Source organism: Crinia signifera, chromosome 3 (genome assembly GCF_055691185.1).
Source record: "Crinia signifera chromosome 3, ASM5569118v1, whole genome shotgun sequence".
Lineage (NCBI taxonomy): Eukaryota > Metazoa > Chordata > Amphibia > Anura > Myobatrachidae > Crinia > Crinia signifera.
The window spans coordinates 198,425,065-198,449,963 of record NC_139219.1 but is presented as its reverse complement, the minus strand read 5'-3'; the positions used below and the strand labels follow the sequence as shown (position 1 = coordinate 198,449,963).

Genomic DNA, 24,899 nt, shown 5'->3' with positions numbered 1-24,899 from the left:
TTCGATCCAGTAAATTGCATGTGTACACTGTACCTTGAATGTGTAAGAATGCAAAAATACAGATCTAATGCCAAATTGAATGCAGAGACCTAATGCCAAATCTAATGGAAAATCGAATCGGACATCGAATCTAAAGCAAATGGAAGCATGTGTAAACACCTTTAGCAAACTAACTTGTGAGGGGGGACTTTACATAAAAATGTGTTATAATGACATAAATCCCACTAACATGATTAGACACACCAGATGACGTGACCGTTCATTTTTTCCCAATGATCACATACATGAACAACTTTCAACGGTCATCAAAACCCCATCTGTATCACTTTGCAACTGTAACCACTACCATCTGATACAGAAACATTACCAGTGATGCAAGTAAGGGGGTATGGTGTGGTACGGCGTACTTTTAAGAAATATGTTGCCGGTATGCCGTACCACCCCACATCCCCTGCTGCGCACTGCCTCATTCTTCCTTCACCCCTCCACCACCCACCGACACTAAGATGAGGAGGAGACCGGAGCAGGCCGCCGCAGGCTTATCCACCCCTCTGGCGGATCTCAGACATTTAAAATGTGGGACAGTCATAGCTGACGTACCGGCAGCTACGGTGATTGGCTGCTGGGCTGCGAGCTTTGATTGGCTCACGAGTTAGCACCATATTTGAAATGACAAAGAGATGCTGGAGGGGTGAGGGAAGACTGCAGTGCTGCTCTCCACTCTTATACTCTCAGTGGCAGCGGCAGGAGAAGGCCAGCCCGGGACTTCAGAGGTGAGTCGGCAATACAGGGGCAGTATGTAGAAGCTGTACAGGGGATATTATAAAGTGGTACTACAGGGGGCATTATGAAGTTGCACTATAGTGGCCATTATGTATAATTGGCACTACAGTGGGCATTATGTATAAATATCACTGCAGTGGGCATTATGTATATGCGGCACTACAGGGGGCATTGTGTGTAGGCAGCCCTTCAGGGGGCATTATGTGTGTAAGATGCACCCAAATGCAAAGGGGTGTGTGTGCAAAATTTACAATTATGCTACTGCATGTATAGCATTACCTGAAAGTGCCGGGAACACTGGTGCCGCCAGGAGAAGATGCAGAAAGCAACCATGCCAGGAAAACCCTAGCAGTGAGTAATTATAAGCCTTATTGTGAAGCCTAATATTGAATGGGCATTAGGGTGTGTGGCATAATGGCTAATGGGCATTATGGTGTGTGGCATAATGTGTAATGGACATCAAAAGATTTCTGTAGTGCTCGCTAATCTAAGTCATTCTCTGGTCACTCAGATTAGCGGTGCCCTGCTCCGAGAACAGGGCGGGCAGCTGACATCCGGTGACATCAAACACCAACATAAAAAAAGTGGAATATGACTATTATGTTGGTGTTTGGTGAAGATTAGAGGAACCTATAGGAATATTTTGACTATCTGGCCGCTGGAGGCGCAAATTACGCGTTCACTTACCCCTTGTTGTATATCCGGTGACATCAGCTGGCCGCCCCCGGAAGGCTGGTGTCCATCCCCGTTCAAAAGTAGACACCCATCGCTTTCATGGGTATGCCCCCACAAATGCCCCCTGGCCGTCTCCTGCACACCCCCCTGCTGCAACTATGCAAGTCTCGGAGGCCTCCCACACTGAAGAACTGCACATGTGCATAAGCGATTATGCACATGCGCAGGCTGTCAACATCGGTCTCCGTTGCGAATTTGCAACAGGGCGAATGAACCAGAATCATCCCCTATATATGCTGCAAATACATGCAACACATAATATAATAAAATATAACAGTACAAATATAATCAAGTAGTAGGATAAACAGATTCAAAATAGTTACATTCCTGAAGATAAACAATACGAAGGCATGAGCAAAAGCTAATCGAATTAGCTAACTGATAACTGTTCAGTGCAGAGAAGCAAGCCTTTTAAAAAATAATAACTAAGAACCCTGAGAAGAGTATTGGGTCCACTCGACAGTGTCAACATAAGCAAAAAGTGGACAAATGAAAAGGATATATTGAGTTTGTGGAGTACAGCAGTAGCGGAGTGAAGCACCTTGCCTGAAGCATGACAAGCAAAGCAAGCCACTCAAGGGAAATCAGTACACTAATTTTGGGTCCATGTGATGAAATCTACAAATTGACCTAAAGAAAATTAAATATGCATTTCAACCTTTTATGTGATGACCATTGCCATGTCCATATTCTGAAGGTGTCGACATTTTGTCAATGTCAACACTTTATGCCATAACCTCTTGCAAGTGCTCAATACAGTGAGCACAGAACTGCTTGTTGTATCATTGTAATCAACCACCAGGTGGCAGAGAAGCTTTACTGATTATAAAACTGTCTTAGTGAAGTGGAAATAGAAATGGAAAAAAGGCTCTTGAAAATCAGCTTTTCTGGTTAATAGTCTGAGTTAACTTAACATTTCATTTCTCCTGCAATACTCTCAACACTTCACCTTTTATTGATGGAGAAAGGAAACACATATGTTAACCATAATGCAAGTGTAACGTAAAAAGTGGATTTTTGATTCTTACCTGTAAAATCCATTTTTCATAGGCCAAGCTGGACAATGTAGAACCAAAGAAAGGTCCCACGGGTTTGCAGGTGGGCGTATTGGAGGTGTAGAGCCCCTTGTAAGAATGTGTGAATTGGAGAAGATGCAGCTATCTTTTGTTGAAAGAGAACAGAGAGAGCAGACACCTGAACCTTCAATGAAGCATGGCTAAGGCCTAATGCGAGGACAGATTGCTGCCAGATACGATGGTAAACCCACACTGAAGACGGCTTTCTAGCCGCCAGCACAGTCTCAATGATCAAAGGTGAAAATCCTCTTTTTCTCAAGACCGACTGCTCAATAGCCATCCAGTCAAAGCTAGTCTGTTACACACTGCGAAAATAGTAAATATTTTTGCAGTGTGTAACAAAGTAAGAGGTGGTCCATAATTTTAATTATAATTAGAATAAAAAAGTTATGTATTAAGATTAGTCATAGTACTGCAAGGGTGCCCCCAAACAGAGTTTTCTTTTTCTTCTCTTGTTCTCTCTTGAACTAAATAGTCACATATGACACTTTTAAAACTCGGGGTGCACCACTGACTGTCACATCCAACCCAAGAATATATCTAAGGGCGTGGTGACTAATAGGAGAATTCACTCCAAAAGTCAGTAGTCCCAAAATATTTAAAACAGTAAAGACCACAACATCACAAATAAATATAACATAGTGCTCAACAGACTGGTGCGATCTCCATCCCATTCCCCTTTTCCTTCTATACACAATAAATAAATTGTACAGATATTCTATTGTTTGTATGAACAGTATACAGCTTTGTGTGACTCTTTAGTCTAAAGGTCCATACACACTGGGCGTTTATACCCAGCGTGTATGGACAGCAATGACCTCTGTCATCGCTGTGGGGAAAGCCGCTCAGTGCATACACACTGAGCGTCTTTCCCCCTGCCTGGCGCGGTCATTGTGTGCGCGGGGGGTTGTAGACAGCATTGCATAGCGCATTGCTAAGTAAAGCCGCTCATCTGCTGGTCATACCAGCAGATGAGCGGCTTTCCCGGCAATGATGCGCGAGCGCGCACCACCGGCCATAAAAACTTGTTGTTTTGAGTGGCTTTCAGCTCAAAGTAGCCAAGTGTGTATGGGCCTTTATGGCCACTAGCAGTTTACTGATAAAGTGCTGAATATGAGGAGCAAAATAATCATAATGTCATGGGCTGCGACCGCAGCCACAGCTGTTATTCATGTTCTGTGTGTTCACCGGATCATTGCTCCAGGTTTTGGCTGATCCACCTTGCCTTGTTTCCATGCATACCTTCGTCTGTGTTGGGTGTGGCTGCCTCCTAAGCTACTTGGTATATAGTCATGCTCAGAGTGTTAAAACCTGCCTGTTATACTCCTTGTATATATGGTGATTTATACTGTCACATAGATCCTCAGAGATTGCTAGCAAAACCAAACTCCTGGCTGGAGATTATTCCAGAGTCCAGTGTATTCCAGCCTGTAGATCTAGGACCTCAGTGTATCAGCTGTGTCCTAGATTGCTCCAGCCTGTGTCTGAGTATTCCAGTAAGCATACCTGCCATGTATCCTGTGAGATCATGCCAGTGTCAGAGCACCATTGATTCCAGTTTGTGAGATCTTGTCTGTGTCCAGCTTCTGTCCGGAGGTGTTGTGAGTACCAGAGACTTCCCCACACATTGTGGAGGAAGACACACTTTTCATTACTATCTGCCACTGGTATTCTCATGGCACCAGCTGGAGCCATTGGTTTTGTCACTCGACAGAGTCACAGAGGCGGTTAGGCACAGGCCTAACCAAATGCTACTTGTCATGTTTGTGTATTTTGTTTGTCTCATGGCAGATGGCAGAGATATTGGTCTAATTCTGTTACGGTCCTAGGGCAGTTAGGTAGCAGACTTATCCGCAATACCTTGGTTATAGTTCTTGTTTGGTTTATTGCGATGGATAGGCATTATAGCAGTAAAGGCCACAAATTCTGTGTTCAGTCCTTGTCTGCAAGGTTGCATACTCTAGTACCCTAACTCGGTTGGGACTTTGTGTCACCGCAAAAGACCAGGTGGCATCCAAGTACAGGGTGGAGCTAGTCTGCCTTAGAAAGGTGGCTATTAGTGGCAAAGTCTAAGACCTCCGCAGGTGCCAGCCAACTAAGGGTATTGTAATAAAGTCCGGGCCAGGTGCTGCTGTGGCTTCACAACCTTGGCCACAGAAGCACAATTCAGGCTGTAATCAACACCTTGCAGACCCGCCAGTCAGAGTGAGGGTTCACCCCACATTATTATAACAAACAATAATAACAATAATGATAATAATCTTTCCCCCTGCCCGGCGGCATATTAATAATAATAATATTAATAATAATATTATTATTATGTAGATACCAATCTACAGCACATTTTTTCAAATTGTAATTTAGTGAAGAAACTATTAAGGGCCAGATTCAGAGACTTCACATGTGCTGAATTTTCATTGTGCACGTGTCAAAGTGCCGCACACAATAAAGAGTTAAGGGTTAAATCCCAACTGCCGGGATGCCGAACACTAAGTAAATGTCAGGGCAGAGAAGGGGAGGGGGATTTAGGTACAAGGGGGGGAGATTTAAATTAGGCTATGGGGTGAGAGGGTTAGGCACTAGTATGGTGGCTGCGGGGGGGAGTTTAGGCTGCTGGTGTCAGTATTCTGACCACCGGCATCCCACCAACAGTCATCTGCATGTATCCTATAATGGATGCCCCCGCAAAGTGATTGACAGGAAGTGACTGTTTGGGGATGTTTACATAGTGTTAGCAGGGGGTGATTGTTATAATGCAGATATGTAATGGAATGTATCTGACATCAGCTACAATCCCTAGCCTACAAAAATATGGCACCTGTGTGACTGTATGCTGTTGACTAAAGCTGGCCATACATCTACAGATCGATTGTCCGATCTGTCTGGTTGGAACAAAATCCTGGTAATGGATGAGAGCAAATGACAGTTGACCATTTGCTTGGAAATGCTGGAAAACTGCCAAAAACTGTCACTCAGACATTACCAGGTTTTTGTTCCAACCAGCCCAATCTGACAATCAATCTGTAGATGTAGTCGAGCAGTCAGTCTTGCCATAGCTCAGGTGGGCATCACTAATTTCTGGGAGGCAGCTTAATTTGCTGAAATTAGCAACTGATTAGCAAAAGACAATTTTGAAAGCATTAGCGTCCATCTCTGAAATCGGGCCCTAAGACCACAGAGTTCAAACTGCATTTAAAAGGTGTAAAATATCGTTCATGCACAAACAATTAAAACACATTTTTTTGATGGTAAGGAAAGGGGAATGAAAAAGGCATGGTGATGGGGAGGGGGATCACATCATTATCTAATAAAAAAGGGTACATGTGAGTTATCCGGACGCCCGATTTGAAAATCGGGTCGGATCGGGCACATCGCATCGCATCGCATGCGACCATCGGATGCGATGCGATGCGATGCGATGACCCGATTTTTCCATAGGAATCAATGTTAAAATGGACTGAGTCCATTTTAACATGGAATTCAATGGGAAAAAGGGGTCCTTTTCATACCCCTACTATCCAAGTGGGCATGGAGTTGGATATAAACCTGTGGCGAGCGTAGCGAGCCACCGAGCCCGAAGCGTGGCGAGCGTAGCGAGCCCCGCGAGGGGACACGGAATACCGTCCCCTCGCGGGGCTCGCTTCGCTCGCCACGCTTCGGGCTCGGTGGCTCGCTACGCTCGCCACAGGTTTATATCCAACTCCATGCCCACTTGGATAGTAGGGGTATGAAAAGGACCCCTTTTTCCATAGGAATCATTTTAACATTGATTCCTATGGAAAAATCGGGTCATCGCATCCGATATCGCATGCGATGCGATGCGATGCGATATCGCATCGCATCGCATCTGATTGTATGCCTTAACTTAAGGCATACAATCAAAAAATCGGGCGTCCAGATAACTCACAAGTACCTAAAAAAGCAACCATATTGTATGTGAGAATTAATAGAACATGGAAGTATCTTTTTTTTTATATAATACATTTCATTTCAAATACTTCTCAACAAAGTTGCCATATTAGTAAGAATTAAAAAACTTTTACAAGTGCAGTATATAGATTAACAAAGCACGAGTAGAAAATCAATGATCTTTATTGGGAAATCTTGTTCACACACCATGAATTAGCTATAGTGCAATTGTATGCATTGTCTTCTTGGTGAATACATGAAACCCACACTGAAGCTTCAGGTATCCGTCAAGATTCATAGATTGCTATAAGAATTTATTTTACACCAGTGTCTGCTCACACCTCAGTGTGTGGAGCATTTGCTATACCTCTATTTCAAGTCCATTGTTCCCCGTCACCAATATATTTTACTATTTCTTCAGGTAGGTTCTTAACTCTGCATTTAACCTATGTCAGCACACTATATGAAGTCAGTAGCCATCAGTTACTATAATATACTTTTCATACAGTATACTGATATTAAGCAAAGCCTTTCAGCTTGCTCTCAACTGGTAGAATTGAGTAGTATTTACTATAACGGACACCAACTAGAACTTGTAACTGTTGTACTTTATGATATTGGGACAATATATTAAGCCTTTTGGAAGTGATAAAGACCGATAAAGCACCAGCCAAGCAGCTCCGTCCATGTTACAGGCTGTTTGAGAAATGGCAGTTAGGAGCTGATTGGGTGGTACTTTTTCACTCTTCACTTTATCACTTATGTCTTAAAACATTCAGCCCATTGTGTATCAAATTGATACATATTTAACTTAAGAACCATTGGCATGCTGGACCTAAAGCACAATTTTAATGCTGTATCTTTTCCAGTTATATTCTTGTTTAAAACCCCAAAAAGGTTTACGTTTTTTAAACTGCAGCGTGGATCACAGCTGGTTAATTACATGTGTTTTACCAAATTGCACTAGATATTTAGTTATAATCATAGACATTTGCTTCAGGTGATCAGTAGCGCTTTGGGGGTTATATCCATTACAATTCTATACTCGCATTTGGCCATCAATTTTGATATTTGTATCAAGGCAATGGCTGTTTGCCACACACATACTTACATTTATAATCACATTTTGCGGGATTACATAAAATAAAAAACAAACCAAGAAAGGTACGTGGGTGTAATTAAAACGAAAGAGATTCATCAATAGGAATGGTATTGGTTTCTCCTGTATATAGGCCATATTGTAATTGTCCTTCTTTAGCGGTGGCCCACGACATCTGCTCGGTGGAAAACTTGGCTGCCCATTCACCAGTGTTGTTAACAACTATAACACCCCCATAGCCATCCACCCTGGTTTTCATGTAGTTTAGACCTGCATCTGCAGCCTCTTCTGTACACATACCTAAAATAAAACAGATGTTATGTCAGACTTAACACTCAAGTATACTCAACAGAAGGGCTCGGCAGCTAATCGTAACACCACTCAACTTTTTTTATTTTACTTTAACAAGTTTCAGTGGTATACGGTCAGTTGCTCGACCCTATTTAGGTCGACATGAATTGGGTCCACCAGTGAAGGTTGACACCTAAAATGGGTCGACATAGTTAAGGTTGACAAGCATTAGGCCAACAATGGCAAGGCTGACAGCCAAAAGATCGACATCAGTTTTTCACTTTTTTTTAGCTGACAGTTAGTACTTCATGGCCTACCATCTACTGCGGCGTGGTGGGAGAACAAAATAGTGTGTCCCGAGTGCAGCGAGGCACCGTGGCCGAAGTATGGTGAGCACAGAGCCATGCAAGGGGACGCGGTACACTTTGACGGTGTCCATGTCGACATTCGGGACAAAAAATAATTGTAAAAATCCTGTCGACCTATTTCAGGTGTCGACCTAAGCCCTGTTGACCTTCAGTGGTCCACCTAATTAGGGTCAACCCAATGACCCATAACCATTTCAGTACAGTTTTTGTGATGAACAAAGAATACATATGGTCAAACGTTCACCTTTAAAAAAAGGCATGTAAGCCCCGTAACATCCGCTATATGCACGAATATATTTGCAGTTTGCAAAAGGCTGAGTGACACGGTTTCACCTTTTCCCATATACTGTATATGCATTCTAAGTTATTAGTTTAACATTTCAACACTGTATTGCTGCGTTTTTGTAAGGAAAACACACACGTAGCAATAAATCGTTCAACTGCTAAATAAATCACTTGGAATATATTGAAGTCTTGTTCGTTTACAAACAATACACATAGGTGACATTTAATGGGAAGAGATATCCCGACTTTTGCAATTTTTTGTAAAAAAAAGGCCAAAATCGCACGTTTGAGAAATCGCCAACTTAATAGGATGCGAATTGCGCTTTATATCGCATCTTTTTCCTGGCCAATTCACACCTGTTGTTTTTTTTTTTTTTTCTTTTGTATAATCAGTTTTTATTGAATATTGAAAGTAATAACAGGGGGTTCAAACATTGAGACATTGAATTATGCGAAAAGTCTGCTTATCTCGGCGCAGCGAGACATACAGTTGTCAACAGTACACAATCTTATAAATACTCTTAATAAGGTCCTCAAAGGTCTATGAAGTCATTTAAGTGTAATAGATTGAGGCACAGAAAGTAGATCGAGATGTGTGTATTCGCATTAGTACAGACAGATTAATGTGCCTGAAGTTAGGTGGGGAGAGAATACAAAGATTCTATTTGTAGGTAAACTAGTTGGACACAGTCTTGAATTATATTAGTTTCAATTTTCCTCTAACCTTCTGTATTCGGGAAAGGTCAGTCCCCTCCCCCCCATCTTTATCCCCATCTTTCGTTCTCCCCTTACTCCCCACCTGTTGTTTTTAATTCACACTTCACCTCGCATCCAGATATTTTCCCATTGAAAAGTATACAAATCGTTGATTTAATAGGATGCAAATTTGGAATTCGCCTTTGAATTTTTAGTAAAAATCACCACCTGAACAGACCAGGTTGTAATGGGCGTTTTGAAACACACCCATTTAAAAAAAAGGGAAATGGTTAATTTTTACACAGGTGTAACCTACTATAATCAGAAACTCCCCTACATATACCCCAACATCATCAAGGGCGACTGTGAGGGTTTGAGAGATGGAGTTTTTGCAGTTTGGAGTTGAGCTGTTCGATTTGCAGGCCATGCAGGGTGTGCGGGTGACCCGGCATTCGCAGGGCGGCGTATGGTGGACTTGCAAGGCTGTGAATACGCAGCCTTGTGAGTCAACTACAATAACTACAGCCCCTAAGAAGTTCTGCCCTGCCTGTTGGATTCTTTCATGCATACATGCTGCTAAGTATGGTGTGCATATGTTAAAAATGTACTTTACCTTTTTACCCATTTAAAATCCCATCAGTGCAAATCAACTATTAAAACATTTTTCAGACATATTTAGAAACAAACATGATCATGTTAAGCATTGAAAATAAGACCAAAATGCAGGTTACAGTAGCCAAACGTGTGTTACTGTGCAGAAAAATGTACACATACAGTATACATTTGTAGAAATTGTGTACTTCTACGAAAACGTAATCACATTCAAGGAATGTCAGAGAAAGATTTACCCCCCAATTAACGCTCCTCTATGTGGCGGCATAGTTAGTGAGGTACTGATAGTTGGCCAGGAAGGCAATATGTAGGCCCCCTGTGCGACTCGCCCGCTTCCTTTCGGTGGCCATTTTCACTTTGAGGAGCCCCCTGATATCATTGCAGCACTTCTTCACATTGCGCACTTTGTGCTTATGGTATTCATAGCGGTTAAAAAGGGGCACAATGGAACGTATAGGGGCAGAATTTTCTTCCGTAAAAAGCGCACATGGCGCCCACTGGGAGTGCATCCTGTGGTAAAGCCTGTGTCCCCCTACATCCCCTCCTCATAGTCATCCTAGCCACCATCACTCTCCTCCTCCTGCCAGTCTACCTCCTCATGCTGTGTGGCAAACAGGTCCTTTTGTGTGCTGCTGTAGCTGGTTGCAGCAACAGCCTCATCCTGCTTGTCCTGTTGTGGGTGCTCCTCCTGCCTCCTCCCTGGCACTTCCCTCCTTGGCACCATGCTAGCTCTGTCACTGCTGGTCTCTCTTGGTATATTTCCTCCTCTCCTGTCCATGGTGCTCTCCTCACTACCTTTCAAAAGGTCAAAATGGCGCCAGACATAGGGTATGTGATGCATAATTTAGGGGACTTAGTTGGGCCAATAGATGTGTGTGTGTGTGTGTTTGTTGTATGGTTTGGTAAGGTAATGTTAGAAATCGCATTTCGGTTGGTCAGAAATTCGCACATAACCAGGTCATTATCGCACCACATCACATTTTTCAGCTGGGAATTCGCATCCCATTAAATTGTCACTTTTATAAAACATAAAAAATTGTCAGAAAATGCGATAAGGTGAGATTTAGAAACCTTACTAAAAATTGCACTCTATTAAATGTCACCCAGAATTTCTAAAAGTCTCCAAGTGAAGCGGTTTGTTTCTTTTGTACCAGTGCCAGGCTTTTTGGGACATATATACAGTATTTATTTAAATAAATATTTAATTTTAACTTTAAAACTTTAGGCTTGACAATCGAATTGCTGTATGCATCTTTCTTTGCTGTTGAAGAAACAGACACTGTATGCTATTTCACACATTTCCGGTTTTGACCTGAAGGCAAAAAGCTGGACGACCTTTTTTTTACTGGACAGCAGTGCCTTTCACATGCAATGCTTTTTAGTCAGATTTAATGATGTGCTTATAAAAAAATTGGTAAAATTAAAAAAATGATACATATATATTTTATTTTTCAAACAAATCAAAATATATCTACAACAGTTTCGGCCATGGTTGTCACATTAATTCTGGTGGCGGGGTTTATATATGATGTCAAGTTGGGGGCAGGGGGAGCTGAACTTGCACACTGAAAACCAATGTGTGTGAAAGGCCCCCATATCCCTATGAACACACTGACCTGTCAGGACAGGCCAAGCAAGGGCCAAACAGCCGTCCTTTCCAGGGGATAGATTTGGCTGTTACCTGGCCGGCCCTTGTGAAAGGACCAGGCAAGGCTTTCTTGCCATCTGGCCATAACCTGATAGTGTGAAAAGTATCTTACAGGAGCGTGTCTCCAGCTCTCCCAATATAGTTATCTTGGAACAAGTATCACAGTAGGCAATTCAGTAAAAGTTAGAGGACTTTTCTCCCCTAATACTGGAACCCAGCAGGTAAACTAGAGCACAATACTTAATTGGGACATTTACTTATATATTGCTCCAATGCGATTCCATCCCATTAAAGGGGGTATCCAATTATCTGTGGTAAATTACCATAGCAAATTGTTTCACCTGGGGGCTATCCAATTAGTTCTGCTAAAGGGGTGTACACGGAACGATTTTTGCTAGTGAGCGACTTTAACTAAGCGATTTTGACTAAGCGATTTGACTAAATGCACCAGCGATTTTGACTAAGCGATTTTGTCTATGGGCGATTTTGACTATACTAGAATTAACATACTTGGTTGGTATTCATTGCAGATCGCGTAGTGAATATCTCCCTCAGCAGTGAATAGCAGCAATTTTGACTAGACTGCCAGCGATCTAGTCAAAATATTCTTGCCTGGCAACTCTTTTTTACTAAGCGATATTATAGGGAGATTTGTCTAACCTTGACAGAGATCTTTACTAACCTTCTAAGCAATTTTGACTATGTAGTCAAAATCGTATAGAAGGATCGCTCCGTGTGTACACCCCTTAAGTTTGCATGGGCCGCAGCTTATCAGCAGATTTCGTATCACCTGCCTCAGGCGAAACCAAATCCCCAAACGCAGCCCTGATTTCAAATAAAACTGGGGCTACGTATAATGAAAACTCACAGGTTTCACTGAACCTTTGGTTTTTGATTAGAATATTGTTTTCCCCCAGAAATTCTAAATTGGATAGCCTGTAAAAAAAAAAAAAACGAAACCATTGGTGAAATACCAAAAAAAATAAAAATTAAACAGAAAGTGGCTGTTTTTGACTTTTCACCACTACCTGGATAATACCCTAGGACAGGGGTGTCAAACTCAAATTCATCGGGGGCCGCATCAGCAGTTTGGTCACCCTCAAAGGGCCGGTTGTATCTGTAGGTCCCCCTGTATAATTATAATGCCATGACACCACAGGCTGCTCCCCCTGTATAATATAAAATGAATGCCATGACACCACAGGCTGCTCCCCCTGTATAATAATAATGCCATGACACCACAGACTGCTCCCCCTGTATAATATAATAAAAGTAATGCCATGACACATAAATGATTATACAGGAGGAGCATCCTGTGGTGTCATGGCATTATTATTATTATACACGGGGACACCTCAGGAAACAGCAGATATATATATATTTTTTAATTGTGAGTGTGATCCTCATCCTCACTTACTGTTTCTCCGTCTGTCCTGCAGCTGCTGCGGTTTCCAGCTTTTCTTCACTGCTTGCTGCGGCCACACTGTCCCCGACTCCCGGTCCAGCTTCCCTGCCTGCTCCTACTTCTCTACAGACGCATGGGCGGGCGGCGTCATCGTCATGACGTCCCCACCCAGTGTCTGTCACTGCCGGGCATCAGAGGGAACAGGCGGCCGGGCCCTCCTCCACGTAGCCGTGGAGGCCGGCGGCCATGTTTCTGTAGCCGCATACATATGTGCCTACAGGAACATGGCCGCCGACAGTGGAGGAACAGGTAAGGCGGTGGGGTGGGTGAGAGGAGGTGGCCTAGGCAGGAGCTGGGACACACTGCCCTGCCTGCTATCTCCTCGCGCGGGCCACATGACGAGGTCTGGCGGGCCGGATTTGGCCCGCGGGCCTTGTGTTTGACACCCGTGCCCTAGGAGTACTCTTCTGTTAACTTTTCAATTAGGGTGAGTTTATTTGATGTACTACACATTATGCTGGTGAAATGAGATTGGTTTTAACAATTATTTGGATATTAATTGTTATATAAGCAATTGTGAATTTATGTTTATTCAGTTATAATAAAAAGTTACCTGCAACCACTGCTCACAAGTGGCACTTTCTCTCGTATATTAAAGTTTTTGTTGAGCAGAACTAAATACTGTAACTGAAGATGGTTTATCTCACAGCCACTTTGTTAATGATTGTTCTCTGCAGATATGGGCATGGCTGTGCGGTCACAGATGGAAGACATAAGTGTTTGACTATAAGGATTATGATGTACTGATCTAACACATTACAATAAAACATGGGTCACCAACTAGATAAAGACAGTTTAAGTATTAGTGTTGTATATCATTCCACTAGAATAAATGTAATATAGCGCTGTAATAAATTACAAACTATACAAGTTCCCCATTCTCAGTCATTACTGTCGTTACAATGCAACAAAAATATCAAGGATGATTACCTTTCTCCATATAATGTAGGATAAGTCTGGCTAGAGTCACTCTCATAATGCTTTCTCCATGTCCTGTGGTTGAGATTGCACCTACATTATTATCGGCATAACCTCCAGAACCTACAACAGAGACAAGTTTAGACACTATAATCTAATGGAGAAAATCCTCTCCTATTCTCCATTAAGGTTTGGACACATTATTTACTATGCATCTCTCAAACCCTCCCCAATTTTTGAATATCTTTCCACATTGAGGAACTTTTTGCATCCTTTCTTATTTTTTCTAGTTTTGCATATTTGTCACACTTAGGGCTGTATTCAATGCTGTGGCAAAGGGGTTTTCTACAGTGAGGATGGCTTATTTTTGGCGAGGAAAAGACATGCCCGCCGTCAAACCCCCTCACCATATTCATATATGTTAGGCCAGAATTATCACCAGATTCCCCGCAGGTTCGCCGCAAATCCGCTGCATTTTGTGGTGAGCCCTGCCGTTCTAATGGCCACACTCGCCGTTCCACCTCGCCGAAAGGAACCAGCAAGTTGGAAACGGCAAGTGAAGGGAGTTGAAAACTCTGACAGCAGGCTATAGGCACTGCTCGCCGTCAGGGTCCTTTAATACCCCTCTTAATTGTTTCAGACTGAACATATGACAAAACGATATCCGACACTAACTCACTCTGTGTGATATAGTAACTGCCTAATTTAAAACAATGAACCAAAAGGATTTTGACAACTGGGATCAATTACACTAAACAAAAATCAGGCTTCATTACCGCCAGCCTTGTCGAACGGAGACACAACTAAACCATATTTTAAACAAAATTTGCAGATAACGACCATTTGTTACGGCAAATTCTTAATACCCCTGTCATTTGTACATGCATCCCAATCTGGGGATATCGTAGCGATGCCATGCTGCATGGCCCTCTTTCCCCATCCTGCCCCGTTGTGTAGTGTGTACCCAGCATTAAATAGAATCTTACTAGCAATCTAAAGTTGGCTAAAAGTAAATCTAATTGAGAGACTGTGGCAATTGAGAGAATGCTGGAAAACTCTTCAATGTGTCTGAAGTAACAGCAAAATTCTTCCACAATGATGTGAAAGACTGACATCTAGTTATCTGAAGCATTTGGATGCAATTGTGGCTACTAAAAAGTAGGACAATCGTTTAATAGGTTTAGGGGGCCAATTATTTTTTTATTTACTCAGGTTTTCTTGATCATAGAATTTAATATCTGAAACAATTAAGTGCAACAAATAGGTAAAGTCCAAAACTATTATTGTATAAAATTAATTCCAGCATGTTAGGACCATCTAGGCGTTTACCCAATAAGGTGGATATATACTGTCATTAGCTGCACTAATTTTTTAGGATGACAAAAATGGGCTATTATTAAGCTAACCTAGTCTAGCAAGTTTTTAAAAAAACAAAACTATTAGGCACACAAAGCATAATCCACAATAAGTGAGGCCTATCGGGGCTAACTGAATTGCTACTGAGGAATCGCCAACCACGGTAATCTACTGTGGCTAATTGTATATTCCCCTAAGAAGGTTTACTAAAGCTTCTACCCCAAGTCTGAAACAATGTCAAAGACTTTTCAGTACTTATTTCCTAGCACAGCGCCCACGATCTTCAGTCGTTTGGCATCTTATGCATTGTATTGCATCGCATACCATACCATACCATACCATATACCCACATGGGATGCGATGCAATTTTAAATTGTATAAGCACCCTAATGGGTTTTTTCAATGTTCATTGGCCCCCCTATACCATTTTTTATTGTATAAGCATGGGTGCTTACAATGTTAAATGCACCCCCACGGCACCCCCACTATCAATGCCATCCCGAAGCGTGGCAAGCGCATCGAGCCCACGAGGGGCGGCGGTACGCTTCCTCCGACCTTTTCATACCCCCAACATCCACGTCGGCGTGGAGTTGATTTTATATAGTGTGGCGAGCGCAGCGAGGGGACCCGTATTACTTTACATGTATTCCGCGTCATGCCATGCTGACCTATTTCATGTGTCGATCTAAGGGGGACAGGGTTGGAAGGTTGACAATGGCTAGGTCAACAGTCAAAAGTTTGACATTAGTTTTTCATGGGGGTTTTTTGAGCCGACATGTGCTGACAGGTGGTATTTTATGCTCAACCATCCACTAGGAAATGGAGGTAGAAAAGAATAGTGTGCCGAGCGTAGCGTGGCACTGCGCCCGAAGCATTTAAGAGCCATGTGAGGGGATGCGGTACACTTTGACGGTGTCCATGTCATCTATGTCGACATTCGGGACACAAAACTTGAAAAACTCATGTCTACTTTTTGACTGTCAGTCTAGCCATTGTTGACCAAATTCTTGTTTCGACCTTCCAACCCTGCCGCCCTTCTGTGGTCAACCCAGTGCATGTCAACCTAATATGGGTTGACTCAATAATCCATACACTTCTGAATTCAAATTAATTATTGTAGAAATTGCACATCTTTATTTTAGAGGTTACTCTCACCTATACATGCTGTATCCCCAACACGGCCGACCATTTTATTGGTTATACCGCCGGTAGATGTTGCTGAAGCCACATTTCCTTGACTGTCAATAGCAACAGCTCCAACTGTTCCCAAACCTCTACCAATAAAATAATATACATGTTAATTAATGCCAAGTGTTTTTAAAGAATAAACAAAATATAACCGGTACTGTATTTGTAAGCAGCTAGTAAGAGTAAACTCTTACCCTCACACACACACATATACATATATATATATATATATATATATATATATATATATATCTCGAGAAAAAGAAGGCCACACAATGCGCTCAGTGAATTTAGTTAAGCAGCAACCCTGAGGGGGTCCCCTGTTAGATAGGACCCAGTATAGACATAGAGAGAAAAAGGACCCAGTATAGACATAGAGAGAAAAGGGGTTTTCAGGGTGCGCTAGGACCTTTTAATTATTTAAGACAGTATGGTTTAAAATAGGAAAAATTTAATAAACATTTGCTCACAGAGCATAGCAGTATAAACAAAGGTCGAATTGATACACTTTACAATGTATAAAATGACATAAACACAATTCAGGTCAACAGTTGAAATGCGCCCAATAGGCCCAACGCGTTTCGTCGTGAACACGACTTCCTCAGGGGCACAATACAACAGTAGGCAATGATGGTCACACAGTCAATGGTTTAGGGTTTGGACACCAACCAAATATAGAAATTTCACAAAGAGGAGATGTCCTTAGGTGATTATAACATAATGTCCACCAGCTTGTTTACAGATGAATAAACAAATAGAGAAACCATTCAAAGTTATACGGCTATAATGACCACTTTCAATTGTAGATAGATAAGGGGAATTAGTAGCCCAATGGAAAGATGTGTACTGCTCAGCTCCAAAAGTGAAAGCACTTTCACTTTTGGAGCTGAGCAGTACACATCTTTCCATTGGGCTACTAATTCCCCTTATCTATCTACAATTGAAAGTGGTCATTATAGCCGTATAACTTTGAATGGTTTCTCTATTTGTTTATTCATCTGTAAACAAGCTGGTGGACATTATGTTATAATCACCTAAGGACATCTCCTCTTTGTGAAATTTCTATATTTGGTTGGTGTCCAAACCCTAAACCATTGACTGTGTGACCATAATTGCCTACTGTTGTATTGTGCCCCTGAGGAAGTCGTGTTCACGACGAAACGCGTTGGGCCTATTGGGCGCATTTCGACTGTTGACCTGAATTGTGTTTATGTCATTTTATACATTGTAAAGTGTATCAAATCGACCTTTGTTTATACTGCTATGCTCTGTGAGCAAATGTTTATTAAATTTTTCCTATTTTAAACCATACTGTCTTAAATAATTGAAAGGTCCTAGCGCACCCTGAAAACCCCTTTTCTCTCTCTCTCTCTATATATATATATATATATATATATATATATTCGAATAAAAGACAGCGTCACTCCAGTGGACTTTTTAGAAAATGACGTATTGTAGAAATCAGTAGTATATCGACATACATCTACTGCATCAACGTTTCAATGTACATAGACATTTTTCTCAAGATGAGATGTATGGACAAACGTAGTATCACAGTAAGCAGATACATATATACTCACCAGCCCCTTCATGTCCATGCTGGTGAGTATATATGTATCTGCTTACTGTGATACTACGTTTGTCCATACATCTCATCTTGAGAAAAATGTCTATGTACATTGAAACGTTGATGCAGTAGATGTATGTCGATATACTACTGATTTCTACAATACAAGTCATTTTCTAAAAAGTCCACTGGAGTGACGCTGTCTTTTATTCGACTACCTGACTGTTATCAGAAGGCACCCGTGGCACTACCGTGTTGGAGACACTCACCAGTCTTTTAGCAGAGTCACATAAAAATTTTAATCAGGCAGCATGGCAATCACAGAGGGTCGACGTTTCGGTCCACCTCTAGGACCTTTGTCAAGAGCAATGGCATACATCAATGCAGCGATATTTATACACAGCTTAACCCGGAAGTGATACTCCTTAATTACTGTGGTCACAATAGGTTCACCACATACAACAATAGATACAGCCTAATAGAAAAATGCACTGGGTAATATTTACAACATCAATCATTATTATTTTTAAATGTTATACTGTACCTTGTTAATGATCTCGTTTAGGGAGGTGAATGGACTGCGTGGAGCGCAGCGAGACGCATGCCGCCGGATGTTGTGGGGCAGCGTGTAACCAGGAATGTGTTCCTCTATTGAGGGATACACTTTCACCAAGCAGGAGCGTGTAACAGCGTCACCTGACCAGGAAATGTCTGGCTGGTGCGTGTCACGCTTCTGGGGGTAGTTCTATGGGCAGACAAAGCAGAGGGAAGCACTGACAACAGCGCTTCCTCTGTATGGAACGCAATATGCGTTCCACCTCATAGTATATACGTTTGAAGCATCAATTACGCTATTCCTAGCATGATAGTGCTTGTATAGTGCCACAGGCATATTAAATCAAATTTAGCGATAATCTATCTTCACATAAACTGTCTAAACCTGAAACCGATTTATTAGCTAAAGGTCTCTCATTTATACCCACTGTACCGTTTGACCCTTTCCAGTGGTCCATAGACAAATATAAGATGTCTAGAAAACTGCGTCTTGCAGAGAAATTCTGTGATTCTACATCTGTTGCTCCTGCGACCGCGTTCAAACGAAAAAGTGCATACGACCCACAGTCATTTAACCCAAGCATCAAGATCTTTAACAGACTAGTGGACAGTGATATACCGACCACCACAGCTCACCCCAACCTAAGGAGACAAAACTTAACCTACCCTGAAAAAAACGCCTTGCGATCATTAAAAAACAACAAGAATGTTACCATTAGACCGGCGGACAAAGGGGGAGCTGTGGTGGTCCTCAACACTGTTGACTACCACGCTGAGGCAACGCGCCAATTAAGTGATGCTAATACGTACAAATGCCTCGATGGGGATCCAACGAGTGCTTTTCAAACCAAAGTTAAAACCCTACTCTCTGAGGCCCTAATCAGCCAATGGATAAACCAGGACTTGTATAACTATCTTATGACTGATTTTCCAATCTGTCCGATTTTGTATCTGACACCCAAGATACACAAGACACTGCAGCAGCCCCCTGGCAGACCTATAATATCTGCCAGGGGCTCGCTATTCTCAAATATTGCTATCTATTTAGATAGTTTTTTGCAGCCGCTGGTCCAAAAAACCAATAGCTATTTGAAAGATACGACAGACTTTATCAAGAAAATCATGACTGTACCGTTCAATGAGAGTAACCTATTGGTAACCATGGACGTTACGTCCTTATACACGGTTATCCCTCATGATTTGGGCCTCCAGACAGTCAGGGAAGTACTCATACTTAACAATCATACCCATCCTCCAATTGACTTTTTGATTGCACTGTTGGAACTTGCACTGACATGCAACTATTTCTGATATGCTGACCGATATTACCTCCAGACTGCGGGTACCGCTATGGGTAGCAACATTGCACCGTCATACGCGAACCTATTTATGGACGCGTATGAACGGACCCATATACACCCGCAGTTTGGAGGTAAATTGGCATTTTACCATCGATTTATCTTTGATATCTTCCTTATATGGAATGATACTCATGAGTCTCTGCAAGCGATGTTCAACCATCTGAATGACCTTAATTCACCCATAAGATTGACTATTAACATCCAGAAAGAGTCAATTGAGTTTCTAGATGTCACCGTGTATTGTACTGACAGCGGCTATGGTCACAGGCTGTATCGCAAACCCACTGACCGCAACACGCTTTTAAGATCAGAGAGCTTCCACCCAGTAGGACTGAAGCGGAATCTGCCAATATCACAGTTCCTGCGCGTGTTCCGAAATAATTCAGACCCCAACAATGCGGAAGTACAAATACAGGAGATGATTTTGCGCTTTAGGCACAGAGGATACGACAAACCCTCGATAATGAAATGCCTACAGAAAGCACACAAAATACATAATACCAGTCAAATGAACAACAAGAAACAACTGAGTGACCCGTTTGTAATCACAACGACCTACAACACAGCGAGCCACATATTGCATAAAAACATCAGGCAGCATTGGCACATTCTTTCCACCGATCCTGTCTTTAAGGGTAAATTGCCCAAAAAAACCCTTGTCAGCTACAAGAGAGGTCGCAACCTCAAGGACCAATTAATGAGACCAGAATTGACGCCTATCACCAGCTCAAGCACATGGTTGACGACCCCAAAATTGGGCTGCTATAAATGCACCGGGTGCACAACATGCCGCAGCATGAATACTGGCCCTTCATTCCATCATCCCTATACTGGGAAGAAGATAGAGATACGACACCGATTATCGTGTACCTCGGACTTTGTGGTTTATATCTTAAAGTGCCCATGCTCTCTAACCTATGTGGGTAAAACCACCTGCCCATTTAGGCAACGCATGGCCAACCACAGGTCATCCATTTCGACGGCACTTCAAACCGGTATAACTGACAAACCGGTGGCCAAGCATTTTTTGTCCGAAAAACATCCTCTATCTTCACTACGATGCATGATAAGGATACCGCCACTACCGAGAGGTGGTAACAGAGCAAAAATACTTCTGCGCCGTGAGGCGATGTGGATTTATAAGCTGGACACTATCTGGCCGCGGGGCCTGAATGATTCAATCCATTATAATATCTTTTTAGATGAATAATATCTTTATTTCATCTTTACTTTATTAAGATGTACCATTTGCGATACAGCCCGTGACACTAGTATAACCACAATGCACCCTTGCCTAATATGCTAGCAATGACTTATATACTTATGCTGTAGTATGCCATATTTTATCGTTATTAATACTTTAAGTTTCCTTTATTTATGTTTTATCACGCTTTTTTCACGTTTTTTTTCTTATTTCATTCACTCATTATTTGTTGCACTCCATGTATTTAGCATAAAATAGAGAACATAAATGTCATTATACAACAGCAAAACCTGATAAGTGGACTCCCTTATATTATCGCTAAATTTGATTTAATATGCCTGTGGCACTATACAAGCACTATCATGCTAGGAATAGCGTAATTGATGCTTCAAACGTATATACTATGAGGTGGAACGCATATTGCGTTCCATACAGAGGAAGCGCTGTTGTCAGTGCTTCCCTCTGCTTTGTCCGCCCATAGAACTACCCCCAGAAGCGTGACACGCACCAGCCAGACATTTCCTGGTCAGGTGACGCTGTTACACGCTCCTGCTTGGTGAAAGTGTATCCCTCAATAGAGGAACACATTCCTGGTTACACGCTGCCCCACAACATCTGGCGGCATGCGTCTCGCTGCGCTCCACGCAGTCCATTCACCTCCCTAAACGAGATCATTAACAAGGTACAGTATAACATTTAAAAATAATAATGATTGATGTTGTAAATATTACCCAGTGCATTTTTCTATTAGGCTGTATCTATTGTTGTATGTGGTGAACCTATTGTGACCACAGTAATTAAGGAGTATCACTTCCGGTTTAAGCTGTGTATAAATATCGCTGCATTGATGTATGCCATTGCTCTTGACAAAGGTCCTAGAGGTGGACCGAAACGTCGACCCTCTGTGATTGCCATGCTGCCTGATTAAAATTTTTATGTGACTCTGCTAAAAGACTGGTGAGTGTCTCCAACACAATCTACCTATAACTATTGGACCTACCATTTGGCCCTCTATGGAATGGCACCCCAGCTATTTTAACCACAGCAATATGTGAGTGCCAGCAATACGAAGAATATATATATATCTAGCAGAATCAGGCGGCACTCACGGAGTTCTTTTAGTGAAAAAAATGCAAATTTATTGCATGTTACAGACCCTGTAAAAATTATCTGAGTGAATACACAATTGTATAAATAGACATTTTTTTTTTTTCCCCTTCGGCAAAAATAGGGAAACAAAGGGGGCGTTTCATAGTGTAATATTTTCTTTAATAAACTTTAAAAATTAGTTCACAGAAAAAAATCCCAGAGGATAATACTCGTACCAAGTATTTATAAGGTTTTATATCGACCACTGTCATGACACCGCATGCAGGCTCTCCACCAGCAGGACTCTGGAGCCACAATACCACACAGACCGTCCTCCATGAACAGCGTTGTACGCCGGGAACGCTCTCCTCCGTGTAGCAGCCACACACAAGATGCCAAGCAGGATCACAGTTGCATCACGCATGCCACGCCCCAAACGCGTTTCGTCACTCAGACTTCGTCAGTGGGCTGGTCTGCGTGACACCAGATGCTGCTTTACATATACATTGCAACTAATCCCTCTCCGGCAATTGCCGGGTAGCTAGTCCATTCAGAAAAAGACGGGTTTCATTAATTTCACAATTACTCATTTAATATGCACGATTGCTAAGTCCCGCCGGGGATTTTATCATAAAACTTAATGAGGATAGTGTTTAGCACCTCATTTTTCACAAGAGTTATTTTAGTGTCTGCAAAGGAGATAGTTTTTATTTACCAGTATGGTGCTTAGACATGATCATATACATGCCCCGCTTGAAGAAACCATTAATGTGCGTATATACCCTCTGGGGGCCTAGAAGAACTGTTTTTAAGAATTCTAAATGTCAGTCCTGTGTAATCTTTATTTTAAATGATATGTATGTATTGAAATTTTTTATTCCAAATCAGCACTTCCAACTATGCTGTATTGTATATAAAAAAATGTTACTATTTAAAAGCTGATACTTTATACTATTAGTGTTAATATAAAGTCTCATTTTATTGCTACACAAATAGTCTTGAAAGGTTTCCTGAGATGATATAATTTTTAATTGTAAAGCTGATCCATTTAGGACAGTGGTTCCCAAACTGTGTGCCTAGGCACCCTGGTGTGTCTCAGGACCCTTGCAGGGCTGCCTTGGGTTGGTGGACCAAGATCAATTCATATTATTTATGGTCAATGTACCAGGCAAAACCAGTGCTTGTGGCTGCCAATTATAATATATGTGGACAAACAGAAGCATATCCTGTCCCTCCCCACATAACTGACATATACACACAATGGACTTAATATTATATATTTTTTCTCTAAATTTCTCGATAAGAAGCATTTGGCCTAGGGGTGCCTTGAAAATATTTTGTTGCTCTAGGGTGCCGTGATTTGAAAAAGTTTGGGAACCACTGATTTAGGAAAAGCACGGAGTGATTAGTGAAGACAAAATGAGAGGATTTATGTACTATGTGGCAAAAGGTTTTCTAATAAAAAAATAGAGATATTCTAACAATACTCAGAAGTTAATGTAAACAGACTAAGTCTCCCCAAAAATATTTCTAAGCACCATACTGGTAAATAAGAACTATCTCCTTTGCGGACACTAAAAAAAACTCTTTCTTGTGAAAAATGAGGTGCTAAACACTATCCTCATTAAGTTTTATGATAAAATCCCCGGAGGGACTTAGCACTCGTGCATATTAAATGAGTATTCGTGAAATGAATGAAACCCGCCTTTTTCTAAATGGACAAGCTACCCAGCAATGGCCGGAGAGGGATTAGTTGCAATGTATATGTAAAGCAGCATCTGGTGTCACGCAGACCAGCCCACTGCCGAAGTCTGATTGACGAAACGCGTTTGGGGCGTGGCCTGCATGACGCAACTGTGATCCTGCCCGTCGTCGTGTGTGGCTGCTACACGGAGGAGAGCGTTCCCGGTCTGTGTGGTATTGTGGCTCCAGAGTCCTGCTGGTGGAGAGCCTGCATGCGGTGTCGTGACAGTGGTAGATATAAAACCTAGTGGTATTTCAGTCCACAGCTGAGGAAAGATTCGGTACGAGTATTATCCTCTGGGCTTTTTTCTGTGAACTAGTTTTTAAAGTTTATTAAAGAAAATATTACACTATGAGGCGCTCCCTTTGTTTCCTTATTTTTGCAGAAATTTAGCACCCGCTGGACTCGGGTTTATACATCGGGAAGCAACAGTCTAAAGATTTTGGACTAAGGCCCTTATTCTAGTTGACTCGGACGGATGCGTATTTTCAGACGGCCATCGAATGTTCTTAGCCCCGCCTACCGTACGGATTGCTCACACCATCAGAATGAGATAAGATGCTGTGCGAACGGACCGCAAGTGGATGTTTCATGTGAACAACTCCCCCATCTGTGGGAACTTCCCCCATCTTCCGATGGTCGCCGACCATCGAATGATGGACCAAGCGGTCAGACAGCTCCGAGTGCTTCAGACCACTCGGACATTTCTCCGTGCGAAAGCAGGGATATGGGTGGGCAGCTGGCATCCGGCTAGGTCAGCTGTCTGCCCCCACACATGCGTCACGGCCGGATTACCATACGTACGCCCAGCGTTTTCATGGGAACGCCCATGAAACGCGGGGCGTACGCATATGGTAATGAGCCCAAACAGCCCTGCACGCCCCTCTCCACCTCCTGCTCGGATTGTTCCGACCTAACGTTTTCTTTACGGAATTCACGCCATATTCGGA

The 24,899-nt window shown here is 42.2% G+C and overlaps 1 protein-coding gene across 6 annotated transcripts in view; it reads right to left on the bottom strand.

Moving 5' to 3' along the window:
* Positions 1-6,668: 6,668 nt before the first annotated feature.
* Positions 6,669-24,899, bottom strand: part of ASRGL1 (asparaginase and isoaspartyl peptidase 1) — a 40,661-nt gene continuing 22,430 nt past the window's right edge. For all 6 annotated transcript variants that reach the window (XM_083177243.1, XM_083177246.1, XM_083177241.1 and 3 more), the window contains 3 exons: positions 16,397-16,515; positions 13,898-14,008; positions 6,669-7,902 (listed from right to left, as the gene is read on the bottom strand). In XM_083177243.1, coding sequence (XP_083033369.1) covers positions 7,682-7,902; positions 13,898-14,008; positions 16,397-16,515 — 451 coding nt within the window. In that variant the 3' untranslated portion in view covers positions 6,669-7,681. The remainder of the gene's footprint in view (positions 7,903-13,897; positions 14,009-16,396; positions 16,516-24,899) is intronic.